Consider the following 22,034-nt stretch of genomic DNA (forward strand, 5'->3'; position numbering starts at 1 on the left):
TTCTTTAAAACTCTTCTTCTCATTTATTTTCCTTCTTTTAAAAATGTACACTTTACATATTTTTAATACAATTAAAAATACCAAAATTATAAATTTCCTCAAAAACTTTGGGAGATCTTTCACCTCTTCCCAAACCTTCTTTTTTGGAAAATAAAAAATAAAAACAATTATAAGTACGAGAAGTTACCTTTAGATGTGTATATTGATTATGATTATTTTTAAATTAGAAAGCGTAATAAAAATTGTTCAATTTTATATCGAGTTCTTCAACGAAATAGAATATAAATACTTCTCTTTGCATGTTAATTTCATACAAAAAGTATGGTATCTTTTCTTATATGTCAAATGCATGATAAACATAGTTTCGTTGCCAAAACTAGACTTGCAATTTTTACTAAGTCATAACTTCTATATTTCAGGTCCCGTTCAACCACTCAAATCTACTCATTTACTCAAATATTAATTCACTTAGAACATTCTACTACTTTTTTTCTTCATTACTCTAGGATCAATCAAATTATTTTTTCTTACTTAAGTCATATATTTACTCAATCTCATTAAAGAATCTAGGTTAGATTTATAATTTTTTAAAAATTAGACATGTTTACAATATAAATTAGGTAACTTATGATGCTAGATTTATCTATATATAAGTTAAATAATGTAATATTTTAGGAAATTAGGTTTTAAAAACTTCCTTCATACCAATCACTCAAATTATTATGGATAAGATATGTGTCAATGCTTGCTTTAGAGATAATGCACTAGAACTATATTTCTTTTTACATGTCTAAAAAATAGCCGCTCGAAAAACCTTGCTTGTGAGGTTTTTGCTCAGACTATGTACGCATCCGATGGCATCATTTTTTTTTATATTTTTTTATTTTTTTGCTTTAAACCAAAGATATTTTTTGTTATGAATCGATTTAATGGTGGACAAAATTAGATGCATCACTTGCTGGAGGACATATGTTGGCATTGGAAAAACACTTCCCCACATTACCTACAACACCAATTCTCTTGGAGAAGACCTCAATAGCCAAATGGGAACATTTGTAGAAAACTGTAGAAACAGAGATTTGCTCACTAGGGGAAAAAACTATTAATTCCAAAATTCCAAAGTCTCAGCCATATTATGGAGCATTTATGCTACTAAAAACAGTAGATACTTCAAAACACCCGGCCAGACGAGCTCTTTTTGACAATTGTTTACGTGTACCGCTAAAATTGGGTCCACATTGAGGGTGGCCACAATCACTTCTCAATGTGATGGTGGGCCCAGATGAGAATGAGACCCTTAGTATAATGGAAATTGTGGGTCAATATCCTTGGCCCATGACTCCAAACCTCCCACAATATCAACAGCATCAAAGTGGCCATTTTCTCTCAAATACTTGACAGCCAATTGTGAGTCATTGCCTCTCCTACATACCACAATAATTTGGGATTCTTGTGATGCTGCTTCAACTTCAGGCAGCTTATCTTTCAAAACTGCCAGTGGGATATTGAGAGAATGAGGAAGGGCACAGATGGAATATTGATGCGCATCTCGGACATCTAGTAAAAGATGAGACTGGCCTTCCACCAAGCAGCCCAGATACTCTTCGACAGTGATTCTATGAGAGCTAGGAATTGCACTTTGAGAAATAGGGGTCTGCATTGCCACAAACACTAAAAAGTTGATGACACCGGACACATACAGACACACTTCTAAGCCCAATGACTAGCCCAAAACTTTGGTTCTGCAAATTGATTTAGTACACAGGAAAGAAAACAGCAAGCGCACCTCGTCAGACAAAGATGAACCTGTAAAATGCTCATAGTTGAAATGGCATATATCTTCCACTCTAACATGGGAGGCATCTCCACACACATTGCAATCAGAATTCCTGCTTCTCAGCTTCACCTGACCATTATCGTAAACCATAGAATGAGGCAACCTTTTAAAAACTGTGATTATAAAATAAAGCTGATATAGTGTAAACAACTCCAATTCGAAAGCTACAGAAGGGTGCCTTAATTAAAAAAATTCCTTCGGCTGTTACAGTTCTGCAGCACACACCTAGATCCTTCTACAGGCACTCTCAATGAGTAAGTTCTCTCTCTAGATTGAACTGCCAGGCCTCCTGCCTTTGTCTCTTTGGGGCAAAGACTGAGTAGATATTTGTAGCTAGTTACAAGGGTTGTAATTTCTCTAGGAGCGGATAGGCATAGTGTGCACATACTACACAAACACCCTCATTGACAGTAGGGAGGGTAGCATGTAAGCTTCCAGCCATTCATGGAGCTGTCGTGTTTTGAGAGCTACCATCACCGTTCACTTACCAATTTTAGCTGCTTCTAGTTTAGCTAGCCACCTGCTGCTCCTACAAGTCACACTGTGATGGGAGAATCACATTGCAATGTGGAAAATGCAAGTCACACTAAAGTATCCCATATATTTTGCCAATGCAAGAATAGCCATTGTGCACTCACTATTCTATCATCTCCCACGCGGGGTCTTTTGGAGTGAGACATTATGGCCTTTGGGCAATCACACACAGATTGGTTGGGTGGCCGGAGTAAGATCCGAGCATGTAGGTCTTTTTATCACACAATGAGGCCTGCAAGGTGATGATACTTTGCATTCAAGCCCAAAGTTTGCTTGCTCCTTGCTGATAAAAATTGTTTTGTTAGAGCTGGGCTCTCCCTGGCTGGCACAGTGGTTACTAATCAGGTTCTAATAGAGACCACATGATACAACAGCTTGTGCCCATTTTTTTCTTTGCGCTTATGACCAACTGCCTATGAATCACTGCCTGACAAATGAAAGGTCTTTAAGGAGATCATCCTAGAATGTTCATGGTGTGTAACAAAGTTAAAAAGGTCTCATGTAATTTGGGGCTAAGGCCAAATGGTTTGGAGAATGGGAAAGGACCATGTCCATCTACACATTAAAGTGTAATGGGAAAAGGGGTCTTGTTGAAAATTACCATTCCTCTCTCTAAATCTAGGCTAATCTCTCTATGCTAGGCTAATCCAAGATTAATCCAAGACTAAACTAGGCTAATCTAGCATAATCTAGTTGTAGCTTTCTTTCATTGGTATCAGAGCTTAGTTTTAATCCATCTTCATCTTCATTTCAAGAAAAGTTGTGGGATTCTTGAGTTTTTTTATTTTCTTGATCTTTCTTGAGTTTCTCTTTTTATATAACAAAGCTGGAAATTATATTAAAGAAAAGAAAAAGTCTACTACAAGTATGACATTTTAAACAAAAGCAAAGCTTTTTACATTGAGAAGCTTAACACAAAACTTTTCATTAACTCAGAGTGCAGCTTGCATCTCAATGATATCTAGGATATAATGGGACATAAAAGAAAGAAATTATGGTTTCTTGAGTTTCATGATTTTTTCAATGTTTCTTGAGGAAACTGGTGCAAACATGGAAAATATCTCAAGTTTGATGACAAAAATCAGAGTAATGGTGATTTTGAGTGTTGGCCACAACCAAAACAAGCAATTTACACCATCAGCTGACTATTCTAATGCTCAGCTGATACAGAACTGACACTGTACCCTCTCAACAAATGCTGACTTAGTCAGCTCTGACTTAGAAACACTTCACAGTTATCCGACTGATACACACAGAAGCTTCATCCTCATGAACTCAAGGAAAATCACTCATTCATCTCATTCAAAACATCAAAACAAAAGACTATATATCCATACACAACTGACACACTGCTGACACAAACCAAACTCACAGACTTCATCAGATAGACTGAAAAACATGAACGTCTCAGCAACCCTGAGACATGGGCTCACAAATAAAAGAAGGAAAACACAACAGAGCTCAAGGTTTCCCCATAGGTAGATCCCAGCGGCAATTCTTCAAAGCACCAATTTCAGCAGCTGCAGTTGAAGATGAATTGAAATGGGTCAAGTCTCTAACAGAGAAGCTACCTAGAGAGCCTAGGGAAAACACCTCCTAGCCAACTCTCCATTCTTCAGCTCTCACTCTGCTCTGACACATCCAATCCTCTCCCACTGTGCTGTCTTTCTCTACGATCTTGAAATAAAACTGCAGAAACTAACTTGCAACTTCATAAAGAAATCTGACCTGCAAGAGACACACTCCACTGCAGTCTGCATTCACCTCTCTCTGGTAGTTGCTAGCCACCCCTCGCGAAAACCACTCGGAGAGTCCCTTCAAAAAACTCAATTGTCTTTCTTGACCCCCGTCGCCGCCCTCCTTCCTTCTGGAACAATTGTGCCGCCTGTCTTCATCGTTTGCCCATGAACTTTCCTTTTTTATTCGCGCACCTGCGCAAATCCACCTAGTTACGCAACGGTCATCTTCTCTAAGGTTTCAAACATACTCAATGGGCTATTTCATTTTCTAGGGTTGGGGATAGGTACATCATTTGAGCTCATTTCTTGGGCACAAAAAAAACCCATCAATGTCATCAGTGCCCAATAGTGGATGTAGAACTTGGTATCAATACATGCTCCCACACCCCCCCCCCCTCCCCCCCCCCGCCCCACGCGCGCACACACACATAAGAGCATACATTCATACAAAGGTCTATGTACTGAGTTTCTGTCAAAGCTCTGGAGATGAAGGGCAGACTCAGCCATAAATAGCACTAAGGGATCATAACAAATAGAAAGAATTATTACAACCAAAAGGTAGTTGATAGGGCATATGCACCACTATAGATAGAAAGAATTAACACAATATCAACTAGCCGCAACTTGCACGAAAACTACAATGTGAAATTTGCATGTCCGCTAATACAGCATAAAGATATACCTAGATGTTGAGACCGAACCAGTCTCTTCTAAACCAAATGCAGAGTATGAATTTTATGCTTCGGCACCTTTAACTCGTGAACTTAAATTAAATGTGAGAATGGAGGAGTACAAAAGGATGCAGTCTCATACCACACGAATACTTGTTGACAAGCCATCTAGAATTAGCATTCTCTTACTAAGAGCCTCTCCAATACCGCTCGCAATCTTAATGGCCTCTAGTGCTTGAAGAGATCCAATAATCCCAGGAACTGTCACAGCACCCCAAAGAAAAGAACCAGTTTTAATAGTATCCCACAAAGCAATATTATCTCAGCCAAGCAATCATTTTGATATCTACACTTACAAAGCTCCTTCATTTCAGGAATTTTATTTTATTTATTTTTTAAATTTCTGTAAATGCACCTACCAACACCTAAGACCCCACTATCGGAGCATCGCTGGCATGATCCTTGTGGTGGAGGAACAGGGAAAAGACATCGGTAGCATGGACCTCCCTTGAAGTTATAAACAGTCAGCTGTGCACACACATGGAAATCTCTCTGTTCATTAGTTTGTTTAATTTTGGACAACATCTAAACCTTCACTATTCAAAATGGTACATTACAAAATCAAATATAATCATGCACCTGACCATCCATGCCCAAGGCTGCACCTGATACCAGGGGCTGTATCAACAAACAAACAAAAAAAAGTGTGTTACCTGGTTATAAATTTATAAAATGATAAGCTTAATTTCAGAAGAAGTGGATTTAATAAGTTGAAAACCTTGCATTCGTACACACCTTACCCAAAGCAACACAAGTATCATTTATAAGATACCGGGTGGGCACATTGTCAGTAGCATCCACTACCACATCATATCTTTTATTCAAGTCAATTCAGTTAAAATATAAGAACAGGTTGAAGCCCTTGGGGAAACAAAGGTTTAACGCTTGGTCCTGTTGATAACAAACAAATTAAAGCTTTATTCCCTATTCTCCCAACTTCACTCTCCTTGGCCAAATCACCAAAAAGGATACTCCTTGAAAACATCCACTGAATTGGAAGATGTCAACAGGGCACTGTGCTCTACAACCTTTAACGTTGAATTAATCCTGTAATAGAAAGAACACAGTCACCCTTCCAACATATTCTTAACTGAAACATTTATGAAAATAAACATAAGAGGTGGAAGAAAGGGGGGAAAGGAGGGGAGGAGGAGGAGAAATTATTCAAAAACACAAAACTATGCATCTCATCAGATCACTGCATGATGAAATAAATCTTACCCACGGCAAGCTGCAGCTGCAGACTGCACCTTTGAATGGCCGATCGAAGATTCAGAATGGATAACCTACATTCAAGTTAACATTTGCAAGTTCAATGGACCAAAAATCTTGTATACAGAGAATAGATGATGAAATGAAATGTCCAAAATTAAATATGTGGCATGTTAATTATAAGATAGTAGCTCTGCTTACAAACTAATCCATGAGATTACATTATGAAGCATAAGGTTTAGGGTTAGGGTTTCTAAAGCTGGGTCAGCCAGGTCGTCTAGGTGGTCAGCATGCAAAGTGGTTGTTCAGCTGTTTGATCAGCTCCTCTTATTGCCCATACTGTTTGTCCTGCCTACCCAACCCACCTAACTGTGGCCCTTGCTATATCCCAGCTCACGATGCAAGAGTTACCTAGAAAATCTAGTATCTGACTAACTTACCTTAAGTACAGCAATGAATACAAGAATGCCACAGAGCATAAAATTGTGCATGTGGCATCCCCTCCTACTTTTCTTGTAGATGCCATGTGCATGGCATTCTGTTGTCAGCCAACAAAGTAGGATGGTTGAAGAAAAATCATCACCGAACCATGTGGTCTCCTGTATGCCTTTGGGCAACAAACACCAAGCAGCTCAATAACCATAGTTACCATCTCTACACATATAGACACTACATCTTCAATGAGTGTTGCCGCAAGGCAATAGACCTGGTACACAATCTCCAAGACAAGGATGTAGAAGTCGTCCCCCCGAACCAAGAGATAGGGGCTCAATGGCTAAGGATGCCCAACTAGCACCAGCTAGAGTCCTAGTCAAGGACATGAGCATGGACGGGTTAGCTCAACCGTTTAGGCCAACACTGGCAAGGACAGCCCCAAGGCCAGCCCCAGCCAGTTCCTCAAGCAAGACACCAACATTTATTTCCACGGAGAGAGATGGTTTGGTGTACAATCTAAGGCCTAGACAACAACAATTTTGTGCTCATTGCCAACGCCATGGAAACCACAATATAATCCATTGTAAGTACCAAGGAAACCTGGCACCACAACCTATGCTCCCAACACCAAAGTAACCACTAGCTCTAACGCCCATACCAAATGCTTCTCAACCGGTGCATAATCCAGCACCCGTTTTCAAAACCCTATACCACATACAAACGGCCACCAATGCCATACCCACCTTCGGTATTACCACCTGAACTAGTTCCTCCTAGAGCTACACCAATACAACAGTACTCGGTGACTCTGTCAATGGACTCTAAGAGTTCAGAATATGAGAGCTATGAGTCATACGAGCATTCCGATTCATATGGATATCCAAAAAAGTCCCCAACCATTGACTATGCCTCTTGTTAGAAGCTATGGTGCAACAAAGAGTGAGAGACTTCAATAACATGTCACACGGGCCACCTCTCCAATGTTTCTATTGCAAGGGCCCGCATCGTGTTGCCAAGGGTCCTCAAAGCCGTCGCACAAAGTATCCCAAATCCATCCCTGAATCTCATGTCATTCCATTCAGAGACACGTGTTACAAGTGTGGATTCAAACATTCTTTCAAGGATTGTGAAGATACAAGGCGTAGGTTAGGGTTTTGGATAGTCCATGGCTATGGTGGGTGAAACTCCATGGAGAGAGAAAGAAAGAATAAATAAAGAAAGAAAGATATATTAAGCGTCTACTAAAGACCCAATGGGCCTATGAGACCAAAGTGATACAATAATGTCCATGGCATATCTCATCATGGAATGGAAAATAAAATAGAAACAAAACAAAGCTATCTCAATAGGGTGATACAAAACTGTCCATGAAAATCTTCATGGAATACCACAATCATGGAGCATGAGAGGAGCATCAGCCCCCAATAGAAGGTAAACCACTCTCCGAAATATCAAGCATGGGGCTAAAGAGTATGGCCAAGAGGTCTCCCTCAGCTACGTCACGTGATGGCGGTGGAGCATGTCTTGGATCTGGAGTTAATGAGGGAATCATGACTGACATCCGGTGTCACATGCACTCTAGACTGTAGTGCATGGTGACAAGATGGCTCATCATCATCAGTGCAACATTGTACAGTACAGGACACTTTTACTATCTGTAAAGGTTTTCCTGAGCCCGTCATGATTCGTGGGAATAGAAGCATTCTTGGCATTCCATTGATTTCTCATCTCCAAGCCTGACAAGCTATCCACAAGGGAGCGGAAGGAGCATTGCTTTATGTTCATGCTCAGACAGCCTCTACCTCATCGGTGGCAGCTACCTCATCTTCATTCCTAGTCCCACAGTTAGCAAACCTCCAGGCTAGACATTAGGACATTATGCTTAGGGACGATCTCAAGCCCAATATTCCCCCATCCCGTCCTGAGGACCATCATATCGATTTGGTCCTTAGATCAGAACCTCCTAGCAGGTTCCCCTATCGTCTTTCCAAGACTTTAGAGAGCGAGCTAGAAAAGCAGTTATCTGAGATCCTCCGAGCTGGATTCGTTCGGCCTTCTTCCTCACCATTTGTTGCACCCATCCTATTTGTCCAAAAGAAGGACAAGTCAGTACGCCTTTGTGTAGACTACGTGGCATTAAACAAACTCACCATTAAGAATAAGTTTCCTATGCCAAGGATTGAGTACATTTTGGAGCATTTAGACGGTGCAAAATTTTTCACTAAGATCGACCTCAAGAGTGTCACCATCAGGTCCGTACTGACATTCCAAAAACAGCTTTCCAGTCAGAGCGTGGTCACTACAAGTTCGTAGTCATGCCTTTTGGGCTTACCAACACACCCACAACCTTCAATAAAATGATGTCCAAGATTTTCGTAGTCCTCATTGGTAATTGTGTTTTCATATTTCTTGATGACATACTTGTCTTCTCAGCCACTGCGGAGCAGTATGAGAAAGATGTGGAGAAAGTCTTGTAACTTTTGCGAGATAATGGGCTCTACATAAACGCCAAAAAGTCTATCTTCGGCATTACAGAGGTTCAATACTTGGACTATATCATCGGTTCCGATGGGATTCGATTGGACCCCTCAAAGGTTCAAGAGATCTTGGATTGGGACATCCCTCAGACCGCCTAAGAGATCCGTTCTTTCGTAGGTCTTTGCTAACCCTACAACACTCATGTTCACCAGTTTTCCAACCTTGCAGCACCTCTCACCGACTTACTCAAGGGGGTGAAGACTCGTAGATAAAAAGTCACAGTCACAGGCAAGACGCTTGATGCATTCCGTGCACTCCAGAAAGCTACCTCAGAAGCGCCTATTTTGAAGTTAGCATCTTGGAATGAACCTTTTGAGGTCATTACCGATGCCAGCAATGTAGCCAGAAGTTACATCATGGTGGATCTGATACAATGTCTGGATAAAAAAACCCAGAAAATGAAAAATAAAGATGATACTACTGGCACCTAGAAAATGAAACTGGAACTGGAAGGTAAACAGAAACCCTTATAGGGTGTGAATATAGTGAGGGGGGGGTACGCTATGGAGGTGAGTGGAATATAGTGAGGGGATACAATATCATGTGGGACGGAGGGGTACACTATGGAGGTGCCTCCATCTCATAATATGTGCCGCATCGGACGCTGGCGGATCTCCTTAATATCCTCTGTGGTCAGCACCCTGACTGGGTGTCCCGCATGCCTCACAAGAATAATCCGAATCCGCCGCTGCAACCTCCGTCTATGCTGGGATGTCCTCCTCCGTAGTCGTGGGCGTCTGGACCACCCAAGCTCAATCGCACGATCAATCAGTGTACCTCTGGTGTGGGCGGTATCCATGTCCTACTGCTGCTGTGGTCCATTTGGCGCAGTGATGGCTGGACTAAAGAAGTCTGTAATGTGCCTCTGAGTCTGGCTCTCTGTGCGCCTAAGCAGGCTATCTCTATGTCTCCGCAGCTCAAGCAAGAACAATCCCAAACACCTCTAGTCCTAGTACCCCATGACTCTGGAAAGTGGTCCAAAACCCTCTCTGAATAAACAGTGGAAACGACCACGTATCTCATAGTATGCAGTACAATGGCATATATAATGCAGCTCTGTCTCTGGCTCCCCATGGCATACTCGGCATATCCTGGCCTCCGCTGGTATACCTCTATATCGGCCAATCTCAATCTCAAGCTGGTGTGAGGATGTGCGAATCTGACCAATAGCACATCGTACTGCATGAGACAAGTGTACATCCATGTAACTGGGTCTGATCACAAAACCATCTGCTGTGAGTTCAAGAAAATGCTCTCTGTAGAAAGCCATCTTCGTGCCCAGCTCCTCAGTCGGCTGTATCCATGTCCTCCTAATGTCCAGCTGAACTAAATCCTGACGGATGAGTCTGGTAATCTCTGTCCGTGTGAGAGTGAGAGAGGGTGCCTCCAGAGAATACTGGAAGGGAGGCAATCTGTCCATGCTAAAACCATGTGCCTGGAACCAAGATGTCATCTGTCCATACCAACAAGCCGTGTCTCCCTGTAAAGCTAACTGTCGGGAGGACTCCAGGGCGAGGCGTGCATATCTGTCTCGGGGGAGATCCCACAAGCCATGTATGTAGGAGACTGATCTCGTAAGAGCCTCAATCACCAGAGGGGCAGCCGCCAGCTCTGCTTGAATAATCTCATGAGGTACCACGGCCTTGGCTCTAATAATCCTAGCAATCATAGATACCAAAGGCCTCTCCATACCTCTCCACCCGCCTGCGCTGTGATGGCCCACTGAAGGTCCCCATATCTGCACTCCATAAAGCATAGCTGATGTCACTAGAGTGTCAAAAAGCCAAAGTTTCGTTCGAGGTTCCTGAAACTGAACCTGCGAACACATCCTCTCCAAACCACCCAGGGCTGCATGTGTTCTAGTCAATCTAGTCTCTGCTACTCTCCTCATCGAAAACACTGGCCCACTGAATACTACCCCAAGATATGTATATGCATCTGTATACTCCACAATCTCCTGCCCATATGTAAACGTGGAAGCTGATCGCCTAACCCACTGTGGCGTGGCGAAGCCATAAACTGTATCAAATGCTTTGCGAAAGTCCACAAAGCTACAATAAATCCGTCGCCCATGCGACTTGCCCTCCTCAATAATGGCCCGCAGAGTCAAGATGTGGTCAAGAGTAGAGAAACCTCTCCTGAACCCTGCCTGTCCCTCTGCTCGAATGCCCTCTCTCTTTGCCCATCTACTCAACTGCTGCTCAAGAATGGATGCATACAATCGTGATAGTGTGTGACCAATCATAATAGTGCGATAATTCCCTGGCTCCATAGGGTCCCTTGACTTGAAGATAGGCACGATGGTGGACCTACTCCAAGTCTCGGGTAAGCCTTCGCACATAGCACGATTGAACATCACTGCTAGAAGCTCTGCCAGCATGTCTCTCGCATGAATAAAGTGCTCAGCGACAAATCCATCATGATCATATGCTCTCCCAGTCTTCATCCTATCAATGGCCTTCCTTACCATCTCTACGGTAAAGAAAGTACATGTCTGTGGGCATGGTGCTGGCGGGTCAGGAAAAGGTGTCTGTCCAGGAACTGTATATAGAGATGCTGCATAACTACCCCAGACCTCTGTAGAAGTGATGGCCAAAGCAGGGGAGGACTCATGAAACAGACGCCAAGCCTCCCTCGAATCCTAGCTCAAGAACAGCTGGTATAATTCCTGCTCTAGCTGAGCAAGGAAGGCCCGCTTCTTCCTTCGCACAAGGCGTCGGAAGGCAATACGTGACTGTCGGTGAGTAGTGACTCCCAAAGCAACCTCCCGCTGCAGTCGAGCTCTGGTCTCTCTGCACTCATCATCATACCAGCTGTTCTGGGGCATACATCCAGAACGCTGTCTCTGTCCAGGCTGAGTATGTGGATATGCCTCTCTCGCTGCATCCTGTAAAGTCTCCGTCAGTATATGGGTCAACTCCTCCAAAGGTCTCCCTGACTCCTCTGTGTACAGACGTCTATAAATCCCATCTGTGTAGACAGCATCAGTCTCTGAGGTAAAAGTATATCGAGTGTGATCTGCCCCTCGTGTCCTCTGAGCTGTGGTAAAGTGAAAAGAGATAGTCAATGTCAACAATGCATGATCCACTACTACCCCAATGGGCCGAGATCCAACTGTGAAGTCCTCAATGCATGAAACAAAGCTCGGCATAGCCATAACATAATCCACTGTGCTAGCACCATGTCTATGTGGAAAGCAAGTAAATCCAGCTGCTGACGGAAACCTCTGCAAGCCATTAAGTATGGCCAACCCATGTGAAGTCCCCATATCTACCAAATATCTCCCACTCCTGTGAGCGTCTGTCTAATCCCATATCCAGAGTGTCCAGCTCTCTCAGCATCTCCTCCGAGGTATCATAAAAAGCTGTCTGGCGGTTGCCCGTCCGGGCATTAAAGTCCCCTAACAGGATGATGTCTCCATCCCTAGAGAACTCCCATATGTCATCATCTAGCACAGAGAAAGGAGACTGCCCTCTAGGTGCTGCATATGTCGATGTACTAGGAGCAAAATAGCATATGGCAATATACAGGAATCTGCCTGTGTCGGCCCTCAGTCTCACCCACATATATCTGGCCTGATCATCTCTCCGAACGATGTGTAGAAGCGGTTGCAACTCCTCCCTGAAAAGAACTGCCACCCCCCCTATCCTCTACTACTGTGTACCGATCTCGTCCCTACTCTGCAAGCTATCTCCCATCTGTATCCTGTCACCTGTGGCATCCTCTGACCAGGGGCCTGGTGAGTCTCCGAGTAGAAGACTATATCTCTATCTCTAAAGCTGTCCTCAAAGGCACCTACATCAAGTCTGAGGGATCCATTGCAGTTCCAGGCTGCCAGCTTTAATTTGGTCCCATAGGTCTCGCACCGTCATGTAGAGCGTCGCTCCACGATGACCACCCTCCCTTCTCTATAAAATGTTATCTTTCCCTTTTCTCTTGCCGCCCTAATCTCTGGCATGACTTCCTTCATATGTGCAAGCTGTGAAAGAGTAAGATCATCACCAAGAAAAATGCCTGTGTTCTTTAAAGTGGGTCGCCTCTTCAAGAACTCCTTCTTCGCCTCAATAGAGGGGAAGCGAAGTATGAGAGCTCTTTCCTTTGATGTTTCCCCGTTGCTTCCGCTTTTTTTGCCCACTCTCCACACTTTTGCATGTGCCGGACTGTCAATCCCCATCAACACCGTAAGCGAGAGAGAGAGAGAGAGAGAGAGAGAGAGAGAGAGAGAAAGTTGTATTAATGTCTACTAGAGGCCGAACTCGACCTATGAGACAAATCAACGTACAACTGTCAATGTCTTCTGGATGTCCAGAAAAAAAAAGGACAAAATGGACATGAAATAAACTATGAAAGTACTGAGCACTACTGCTAGAGGCTCAGTATGCAACCTATATGGCAGGGTATACAAGAATGCAATGCAAATCTGTCTAGCTCCAACCAGCACCATAATGGGGGTGTAATATGTGATACATAGGCGATGGCGAGGAAAAAATACCTCGGAGCATGATCTCCGGGTGCGAGTGTAAGTGAGCTAGCCGCTCCTGGATATGGTGCTGATGTCGAGCCCGTATCTCTGTGATCTCCCTTTGATGTAGTCTGGGAGTCTGGTAGCCTGGTGCTCTCGGTCTCCGTCTGGCTCGAAGGTCTGTAGCGCGCTGAAGTGTAACCCCCTTTTGTGTCAGAATAGGCACTGGGATAGATCTCTGGAAGAAATCAGTGAGCTGGAGCTGTCGCCCACCTCTCCCTGGGTATGAGTCCGTAGCAGTGTCTCTCTGTGGCGCTGTCTCTAGTAAGAACTGGCCGAATCTGCGCTGGTCTGCGGACTCCATGATCTGGCGGAGTGAGGGATGTCCACTGGAGATGGTGGTGTATCTCTCTCTAATGACACTATATGCTCTGCATCTGCATACATAATGTTCCTCACTCTCAACCTCCTCCTGGCATAGTCTGCATATACTCTCTGCTCTGGGGATCCGTACTGCCCTACCTGCCTCAATCTCAAGCTGGTGTGATGACACTCTGAGCTGGCCAATCACCACTCGGGCACTGTGAGGCATGTACACATCCATGTATCCAAGTCTCTGTATGAATCCATCCGCTGAGATACGCATAAACTGATCACTGTAGTATAGCATCTTCGGCGGTAGAGGCTGACTGGGTGTAATCCAAGTCTCTTGAGTGTATCGCTGCCATAAATCTTGCCGAAGGACTCTGTTCCTCTCACTATGAGAGAGCTGGATGTGTGGTGCATGTATATCATACTGGAAAGGTGGTAGGTGTCAAGACCATGCTGAGTGAGCCACTGTATCATCTGTGAATACCATGATCTCCTATCTCCACTCTCTACGAGCTGCTTGGACGCCTCAAAAGCTCTATGTGAGAGTCGATCTGATGGCATATCTCTGATCCTCTGTATGAAGCAAATCGTCTGGAAGAGGGCCTCTACTAACATAGGAGGTGCAGAAAACTCTGTCCGGACAATGTCATGTGGGACGGAGGGTATGCTGCGGATCATCCGTGAGAGCATGAGAATCTGCGGCCTCTCTATCTAAGACCATGTGGAGGTGGCGAGCCCAGGTGCCCATACTGCTGCAGCATACATCAAAGCAAGGGTGACTAGTGTGTCAAACAACCACCCCTTCGTGCGGGGCTCCTGGAAGTGCGCCTGGTAATACTGTCTCTCTAGCATGGCCAGAGCTGCATACCCTCGTGTGGGTCTATCCCTGGCTGCCTGTGCCATAGTAAATCTTCCTGGCGGAGTCATAAATGTAATCCCCAGGTACACATGAGTTACATGTCCTCCTGCTAGTGTGAAGATGGCCTATCGTCGAAACGGCCCTGAGGTGTGGAAAATCATGGCCTTGGTTTTCCCAAGGTTCACTGTAAGTCCCCCTCTGTGTGCAGAAATCATCAAGTGCATGGAGATGGTGATGTAGTCCCATCTGCGACTCAGAGACCAGAATAATATCATCTGCATATAGCATAAAGTGGACTGTGGTACCTGAGATGTCTACCCCGTCCCCACCATCATGACCAATGAAGTCAGCCACCTCATCGATGTATAGCCCAAATAGTGTAGGAGAGAGAGAGAGAGAGAGAGAGAGAGAGAGAGAGAGAGAGAGTAATATTAACGTCTTCAAAAGACTGCAAGACAATGAGTGATACAATGATACCATGGGAGTGGTTTTGAAAGAACATCTAGGCGAAAGTGATGAGCTTATTCCTATGAAGGAAATCCCAAATCTCAAGAGGACAATCAAATATGCACTCTTGGAACCCAAGTCGGTTCTCATTTAGCGTGCTAAACAATCTAGAAACACAGTTTATTTTGAGGATCTCATCAAGTGTAGGGGAATGTTGGAATCAAAATCTACTTGTGAAAATGTGTGTAGTGGTCCTTTCCCTAGATTCATTGTTGAAGACATCATTGATTCTTTAAGGGGAAAGTTACGTTACATCCCTACCCTAGTACAAGTTAACAATACTAGCCGGGCGCTAGGCTATCCTTGAGATTGCGCTAAGGCATCATGCTCATTAGTAAACAATGTTGCTCCTCTCCAAGCTTGACCCATAGGGGACATGGAGAGTCCAGAGCACGCCCATAGGTGAAATAAGACCGAGTATTAATCAACTGCGGCAAAAGAAGATTGAAACCAAGACCCCCCACTCTCAATCACTTACTAACTTGCCTATATGCCGCAAATGTGGTTAAGGCATCTAAAGAGGAGGTCTAATGGTTGATAGAGGCAATAGGCTAAATATAGCACCTGGCTATAGGGTGACTATATGAGTCAATTTAAGGCTCAATCATGGAAATCAATCATTCCATCCTCAACTCGTGGCCTAGCAAAGACTAATCCATGTGTCAACACCCTTGGGTGTGTCCTGATAGTATGGGACGCCAAGACTTAAATGCACATGTGACATATGTCTCTTGACACCTTTAGATCTTTGGTGCCAGGGTGAGCATGAGCCTTGAGGAGCTCTATGGTTGGATGCTGAGCTAGATTCTTCCTCAATTAGAAAGCTGGCTCACGTGGTGGGCATGGCCCTAACAGGTACATCCTACCAAATCATGTGTTTGGCATTCCCCTTCCTTGAAGTAATCATCATGCTCCGACAAATGGTTAGACAAAATGGCTCCAGAACTCTTGCCTATCTCGCCTAATAGTCCATGCAACCACAAACTGCCACCCATAAAGAGAGTGCTCCAAACCTAGACCGCTACCAAAAGACCCACATCCAAGGCAAAGTAATTGTGCACATCTATGACAGAGGCACAGGTACAAGTATTTTTTTTACACGCTCTAGAAGAAACGACGTCGGGCGGGGCCTATGAGACCTATTTTGCAGAGGTATATTCAAGCACAATAAAGCTTCTAGTTGAAGGCTTAAAAAGCTTGTAACCTTCAACCAGATGTTTCCCATCATGAGGCATGTGGCTTATGTAGGCAGCCCAACGTCCATTCTAGGGGATAATTGTATCAATGGCCTGGTTATTGACATCTATGATGACAATAATGGATCACATCAGTGGGCTTTCATTTCACTCCCTGCAGGGCTTCCAGCTGCCAGCAAACTCACCTGGCATGTTATTTGGTAAGTATGTTTTACTCCCACTTCATCTCCAATTGGTCAAGGGCCAAAAGGTCATGAGTTCAAAACCCTAGCACCCTAATAATAATTAATAATCACCTCAAGTCTACAAACAAAGCATTTAAACTTTTGATCTATTGCTTGGCAAGAGCAAATCTAATCATCTTAAATACTAGAGACCACAGGTTTCAAACATGAAGCTACATGACAAAACTTGTTGGTGCTTGTGGACCTCTTCGCTCCTCACAAGATCTTGGAACCCTTTCCTAATTCAGCGAAAAATTTAGCCCATAAAAAATAATTTTGGAAACTGATTTCAAGATAGAATTGTTTTTTGTGCCCATAGCCCAATGATGCAGAAGATTGTAGAGCATACTTGACGATGCAGATTGTTCAGCTCCACCACATCATGATCAACGATTCCAAGGCATCCTGCATATAGAGAATACATAAGTTTAAGAGATGAACAGACTTTGGTAGGTTCTCTACATGCTAAACCTTGGCCTTCAAGTACAAAAAGCAAAACACGCTTTAATACATGAGCAAAAAAAGAGCCCAAAACTGACGTAACAATTTTTGAGCACTAGATTATTTTTTTCAACAGGGTGGAGCAAATGAAGAAAAAAAGCATATGTTTTTAGGCCATAAAATTGAGGATCGTCTGACAATTTTCCCTTGAAACAACCAAAAGCAGATTTTCGTCAAGGATTCACAACCCAAAGTGCCTGCCATGAGGGGAAAGAGGATACATGCAAGCGTAATAAAGGTTTCTCTTCCGTGTCTCATCTATAAAGGCTACATCTTTTGAACGTTGCCTTGAAACCCTACCACGAAATATGCCTAAGTGTTAAGAATCAATGCTCCAATGTAAGCTCCATTCAAGCATCATCAGATTGGTAAGCCACAAAAAACCGTGTAAAGCTGTTTGCACTTCCTTTTAAAGGAAAAACAGAGATGACAGCAGAAGACTCACTCAACTCACTCAAAACAGCAAATAGCCTAAACTGTTGATGCATATTGCATAGAAATGAAGAGGAAGTGTTCTACAAACAAATATAGGTTGGCTCAAAATACTTTACTGTGCAAGCTGAAAACACCAAATCCTGAGGAAGGAGGACAAATGCTGGCTGAGCTGAGCCTAAGTTGCAAGTGCTCCTGCTAATCACTGGAAATTACTCTGAATGCATAGAATGATAGTGGGGATTCCTTATATGATCATGACAATTCATTTTCAAACTATTTTTCCAGTTGCTTGCCTCCCAAAACAAAGTGTCCCATGGAACACAAGGTGGCATGGTGCAATCCCTTTTTACTTGAAATAAGGCATCGGCTCGTGAGCAAACTCGAATGTACAATGCAGAGAAGAAGAGGGGGATCCCTCCTTGGCTGGCCATGTCACATGAGTGAGACAGCAGAAAGAATTAAGCATGGATTAATGTTAAGCATGAGAGATTCACATTATCACATTAATCAAGACCGAGCAAGACACAATAGAGGAGAAATAGACCTAATCTATTGTATAACTAATCTGATGTATATTGAAAAACATGCTATATTTATAATGATGAACTTGGATCTTGACTCAGATCCTGCTTGTCAGATAATTGGATTATTCATATGCGCCAATAGAAATACTGCACCAGACCACAAACAAAACACTGTTTGGGTAGGCCAGAGAACTCCATGCGCTACAAGAAATGTGAGCCATCTAGTCAATCAGAGTGTTGGGGAGGTTCTTTAGGGGAAAAATAAGCACTCATAAGGTCAAAAGATCTCCCCACCTGAGTTACAGTCGCCACCACCATCGAGAAGTCTTACAGCACCAGACCTAGCGGACGCCCAATCACCAAGAGAAGCTCGTGGTACTCTTTGGGTAGGCTCAGAAAGCATACTCTTGACCAGGAAGCCAGCACAGTTGCCATGGTGTCAACATCGGGTGAGAGGTAGTGCAATCAAGCAAAATACACATTGCACTGCGTATAAAGTGACACGGCCCCTGCTGTAAGACTCTCCATCAAGGCAGCTGAGTCAAACTCAACCCTGATGAAGCTGTTTCCAAAAAATTGAATGTCAGCAATCCGCCCCTGCTCTCCAACCAAAGCGACCTGCAGGAGGTCCCAAATCTGTCCTCTTGCGGGTCTGCTACCAACAGCATCTTGGCTTCCAACTAAGCCACCGGGTTAAATAAGTGCAAGAGTTCCACTCCAATTGAGGGTGGCATCGATCAAGGAAGATGGAAACGCTGCCATGAAGTCCTCCCAAGGGGGGAGACCAAAAACCGCACTCCAACTGTTGATGGAGAACCAACGTTGATCAAAGGCAGCCAAGAGAGAAAAGGTCGGTAGAACCAAAAAAGGAGGGGGAGGAGTACCACAAAGGGGGAGGGGACAACAAGACAACATACCCAAAAGGGGAAATTTTTTTATTTTTTTAGGTTTTTTTTTTGGAAAGGGGAAGGAGAGGGGGGGGGGGCACTGCGCAAATGGGAGAAGGGACGGAAGAGGGCACTGCTGAGAAGGGAGACAAAAAGAAGGGCGAAAAATGGAAGGGGGGGGCTGCACAGAAAGGGAGAAGGGGAGGGAAGGGGGGCGCGAACAGGTCGGAGGAAGGCAACCACGTGTGTGTGTGTGTGTGAGGGTGGGGGGAAGCACCGCGAGAGCAAAGAAGTAGGAGGGAGCTCATGCTCTAGTTGGCATGGCTGCAGGATGTGCAACAAACCCCTCAGGTGAAAAGAGCCGAGACACTCAAGCCTGACACACACTTCTCCTCTATGCTCTGCTTTGAGTTTTAACATGGTGGCTTGCTTGAAGGGGGCACAGGGAGACAAAAAGAAGGGGCCCAAAATGGAAGGGGGGCGCTGCACAGAAAGGAAGCGAGGAGGGAGAGGGGGGGAGGGGGAGGGGGCGGGGGCGGGGGGGGCGCTGAGCAAAGAAGCACAAGGGAGATCATGCTCATTGGCACGGCTGCAAGATGTGCAACAAACCCCTCAGGTGAAAAGAGCCAAGACACTCAAGCCTCACACACACTTCTCCTCTATGATCTTTGATTCTAGCGTGGTGGATGGCTTGAACTATTACTTCATGTTTATTGGACAATTTCTCGCAACAGTGCAACGTGATGGTGTGACAACGCTCGTGGGAGAAGGCGAATGGCAAGCTACCCATGGCATGTGTAATCCATGTGTGTGTTCCGTTTTAAAGTTATCGATGATCTTCTACTGGCTGCTTCCCTGCTTGGAAGTCTCTCTTAAGTGTCACCGCCAGACAAATTGCATCAATACTTGGGCCCAGCAAACAGACAATTAAGTGCAAAAAGCTTCAACCCACCCTAAACCTGTTGACCTGATCCCTATAATGCACTTTTCTTGTGAAGCATCAAATAAAATTAGCGGAAACCAACGTGATACTTCTCATACCAGTTTTTGGAAAGAAGTATCTCATTGCTTCTTCACTCCAGCCAATGAAGGAAACTCCCTTAAAACGGCCATGCTACAATCATCCTGAGTCCCCACTGTAAAACACTTCTGGTGATTCTCCCATCAGAGAAGAGATCCATTAGTCGTTGATGTCTGGACTAGATAAATCTACAGCCTGGCAGATACCCCTAATATTGCCATGGCCACATTCATCTCTCTAGCCCAATTTGTCACCTATTCACCATCAATCTTCCCATCAAAATTGGGGCTTCAAGATCTTCAACTTGTAAGCCTGCTCTTTAGAAGAGAGAGTGGGGTCCACCACTGGGTTTAAATTAGGAGTGCACCTCAATCAAGAATGGGTATCAGAAAAGGATGCAGTCAAAAAAATTGAACAACTTGACAAGCTTGGGAAGGACTTGAAGTGGCATACCTTCAGGTTCTTCATCGATGGTAGTGGGAATGGCATGGTGAATCATGGTCTTCTTTACAGGAGCACCAGTCATTGCAAAAGTACTCGAAAAAAAGTGCGTCCAAAAAATGCTCCTGGTTGATTGGAGCCTCTTGGTTATTAGGATTTTGTGCTGCATGTATAAGAGTTGGCGCTAGAAACTACTGAATCCTTCCAGTTGATGGTGGCCAGCAGTCATGTAGATGATTGGGTCCTAGATGGAGCTGAGAAGGCAAGCAAGAGGTCGTGCACCCGACGGGGGTTGCAAGAAATTCATGGGCACATTGAAGAACAAGAGAAGGCAAGGGCTAGACAAATGTCATGAAGGCCGACTCCTCGAGTATAGAGGAGCTTCACACCAGATATAGATGATCCACCGGATTATCAAAAGTGGCACTCAAAAACTACTTTCTGCTGTCTTGTTTACATCCACATTATTATCTAGTGCACTAAACTAGTTTCAACTGTGATGTTTATCATGATAGTGGCCAACCTCACATGTACTTTCCCTCGTACATATGCTAAGCTGGATACATGTTTTATTCAGAGCTTGAATTTGCAAATCCCAAGATCTGCATCGTCTTACCAATGCCTGCAGCCGCCAAATATAGTGCTGCTGGAGAGCCAAGGCCACCAGCACCAACCACCAAAACGGATGAATTAAGAAGATTCTGCTGTCCTGCAAATGCCATCAAGTCTCTTTTTTCAAAACTAAGGGGCAAAAACACAATGGACCTGTAAAATTCTCATTTGCACTTTGTGTGCATGAGCGTGTGTGCGTATGTATGTGTGCTCACATGCGTGTATGTATGAATGCATTATATACAATACGTACATGTGTATGCGTGCGCAGGCATGTGTAAATATATAATTTGATACACACACACACGTGTGTGTGTGTGTGTGCCCCCACCCCACCCCACCCCACCCCACCCCACCCTACCCTACCCCATATATATCTGTAATTTGATTTTGGGGTGGGGGAAAAATGAAGACCTTGGACGCCAAAAGCAGGCACAAGCAGCTGCCGGCTGTATCTACGGATCATCTCCTGGTCTAACGCGTGGTTTCCACCCGCAATCCATCCGGCGTAGGAACACCTGTCGTCACAGTGGGAGGCCAGGTCGGACGATCGAAGGGTCCGCACTTCCGCCTGCAGCTGGGCGTTCTGCAATCGTAGCCTCTGCAACTCTGCCGCAAGCGCCATTTGCAGTACAATCCAGCCAAGTATCGTAATACCAAGGCTTTATACTGATAGCTCATAAAGCGCTTCGTTTCCTTCTCTCGTGCCAAATAAGGCACAATATAATATATGGCTCCAAAATGTTTATTTTATTTCGTTTTATTTTTTTCTAGAGTGCTTATTTATTCACTCAAAGACATTAATTAATTTTTTTTTCGACGGTGCTTATTTCGATTTCACAAAGAAACCTAAATGTCAGTTTTGAACCTTAGGAAATCCCAAACATTACGATCAAGGTCATTTGTAAACCTTACAATTCATTTTTCAACAGCAGCATAAAATAAGAGCGCAAAGATGTATATACAG

General features: G+C 44.1%; 1 protein-coding gene across 2 annotated transcripts; it reads right to left on the reverse strand.

Annotated features, from left to right (window-relative positions):
• Window positions 1–1,078: 1,078 nt before the first annotated feature.
• Window positions 1,079–21,771, reverse strand: CNX5 (co-factor for nitrate, reductase and xanthine dehydrogenase 5). 2 transcript variants are annotated; one of them, XM_086820439.1, is made up of 11 exons: window positions 21,482–21,771; window positions 21,072–21,164; window positions 16,996–17,051; window positions 6,063–6,127; window positions 5,814–5,888; window positions 5,577–5,655; window positions 5,421–5,459; window positions 5,201–5,309; window positions 4,924–5,042; window positions 1,787–1,906; window positions 1,079–1,654 (listed from the first exon to the last, which is right to left on the reverse strand). In XM_086820439.1, the coding sequence occupies exons 1-11, from the start codon at window positions 21,690–21,692 to the stop codon at window positions 1,298–1,300; spliced, it is 1,323 nt and encodes a 440-aa protein (XP_086676565.1). In that variant the 5' UTR covers window positions 21,693–21,771; the 3' UTR covers window positions 1,079–1,297. The 2 variants fall into 2 exon arrangements, with proteins under 2 accessions (XP_086676565.1, XP_086676566.1); XM_086820440.1 differs by lacking the exon at window positions 21,072–21,164 and having other exon boundaries at window positions 21,482–21,717.
• Window positions 21,772–22,034: the final 263 nt, after the last annotated feature.

Source organism: Cibotium barometz, chromosome 26, assembly GCF_041138505.1.
Source record: "Cibotium barometz isolate CiBa-2024 chromosome 26, ASM4113850v1, whole genome shotgun sequence".
NCBI lineage: Eukaryota > Viridiplantae > Streptophyta > Polypodiopsida > Cyatheales > Cibotiaceae > Cibotium > Cibotium barometz.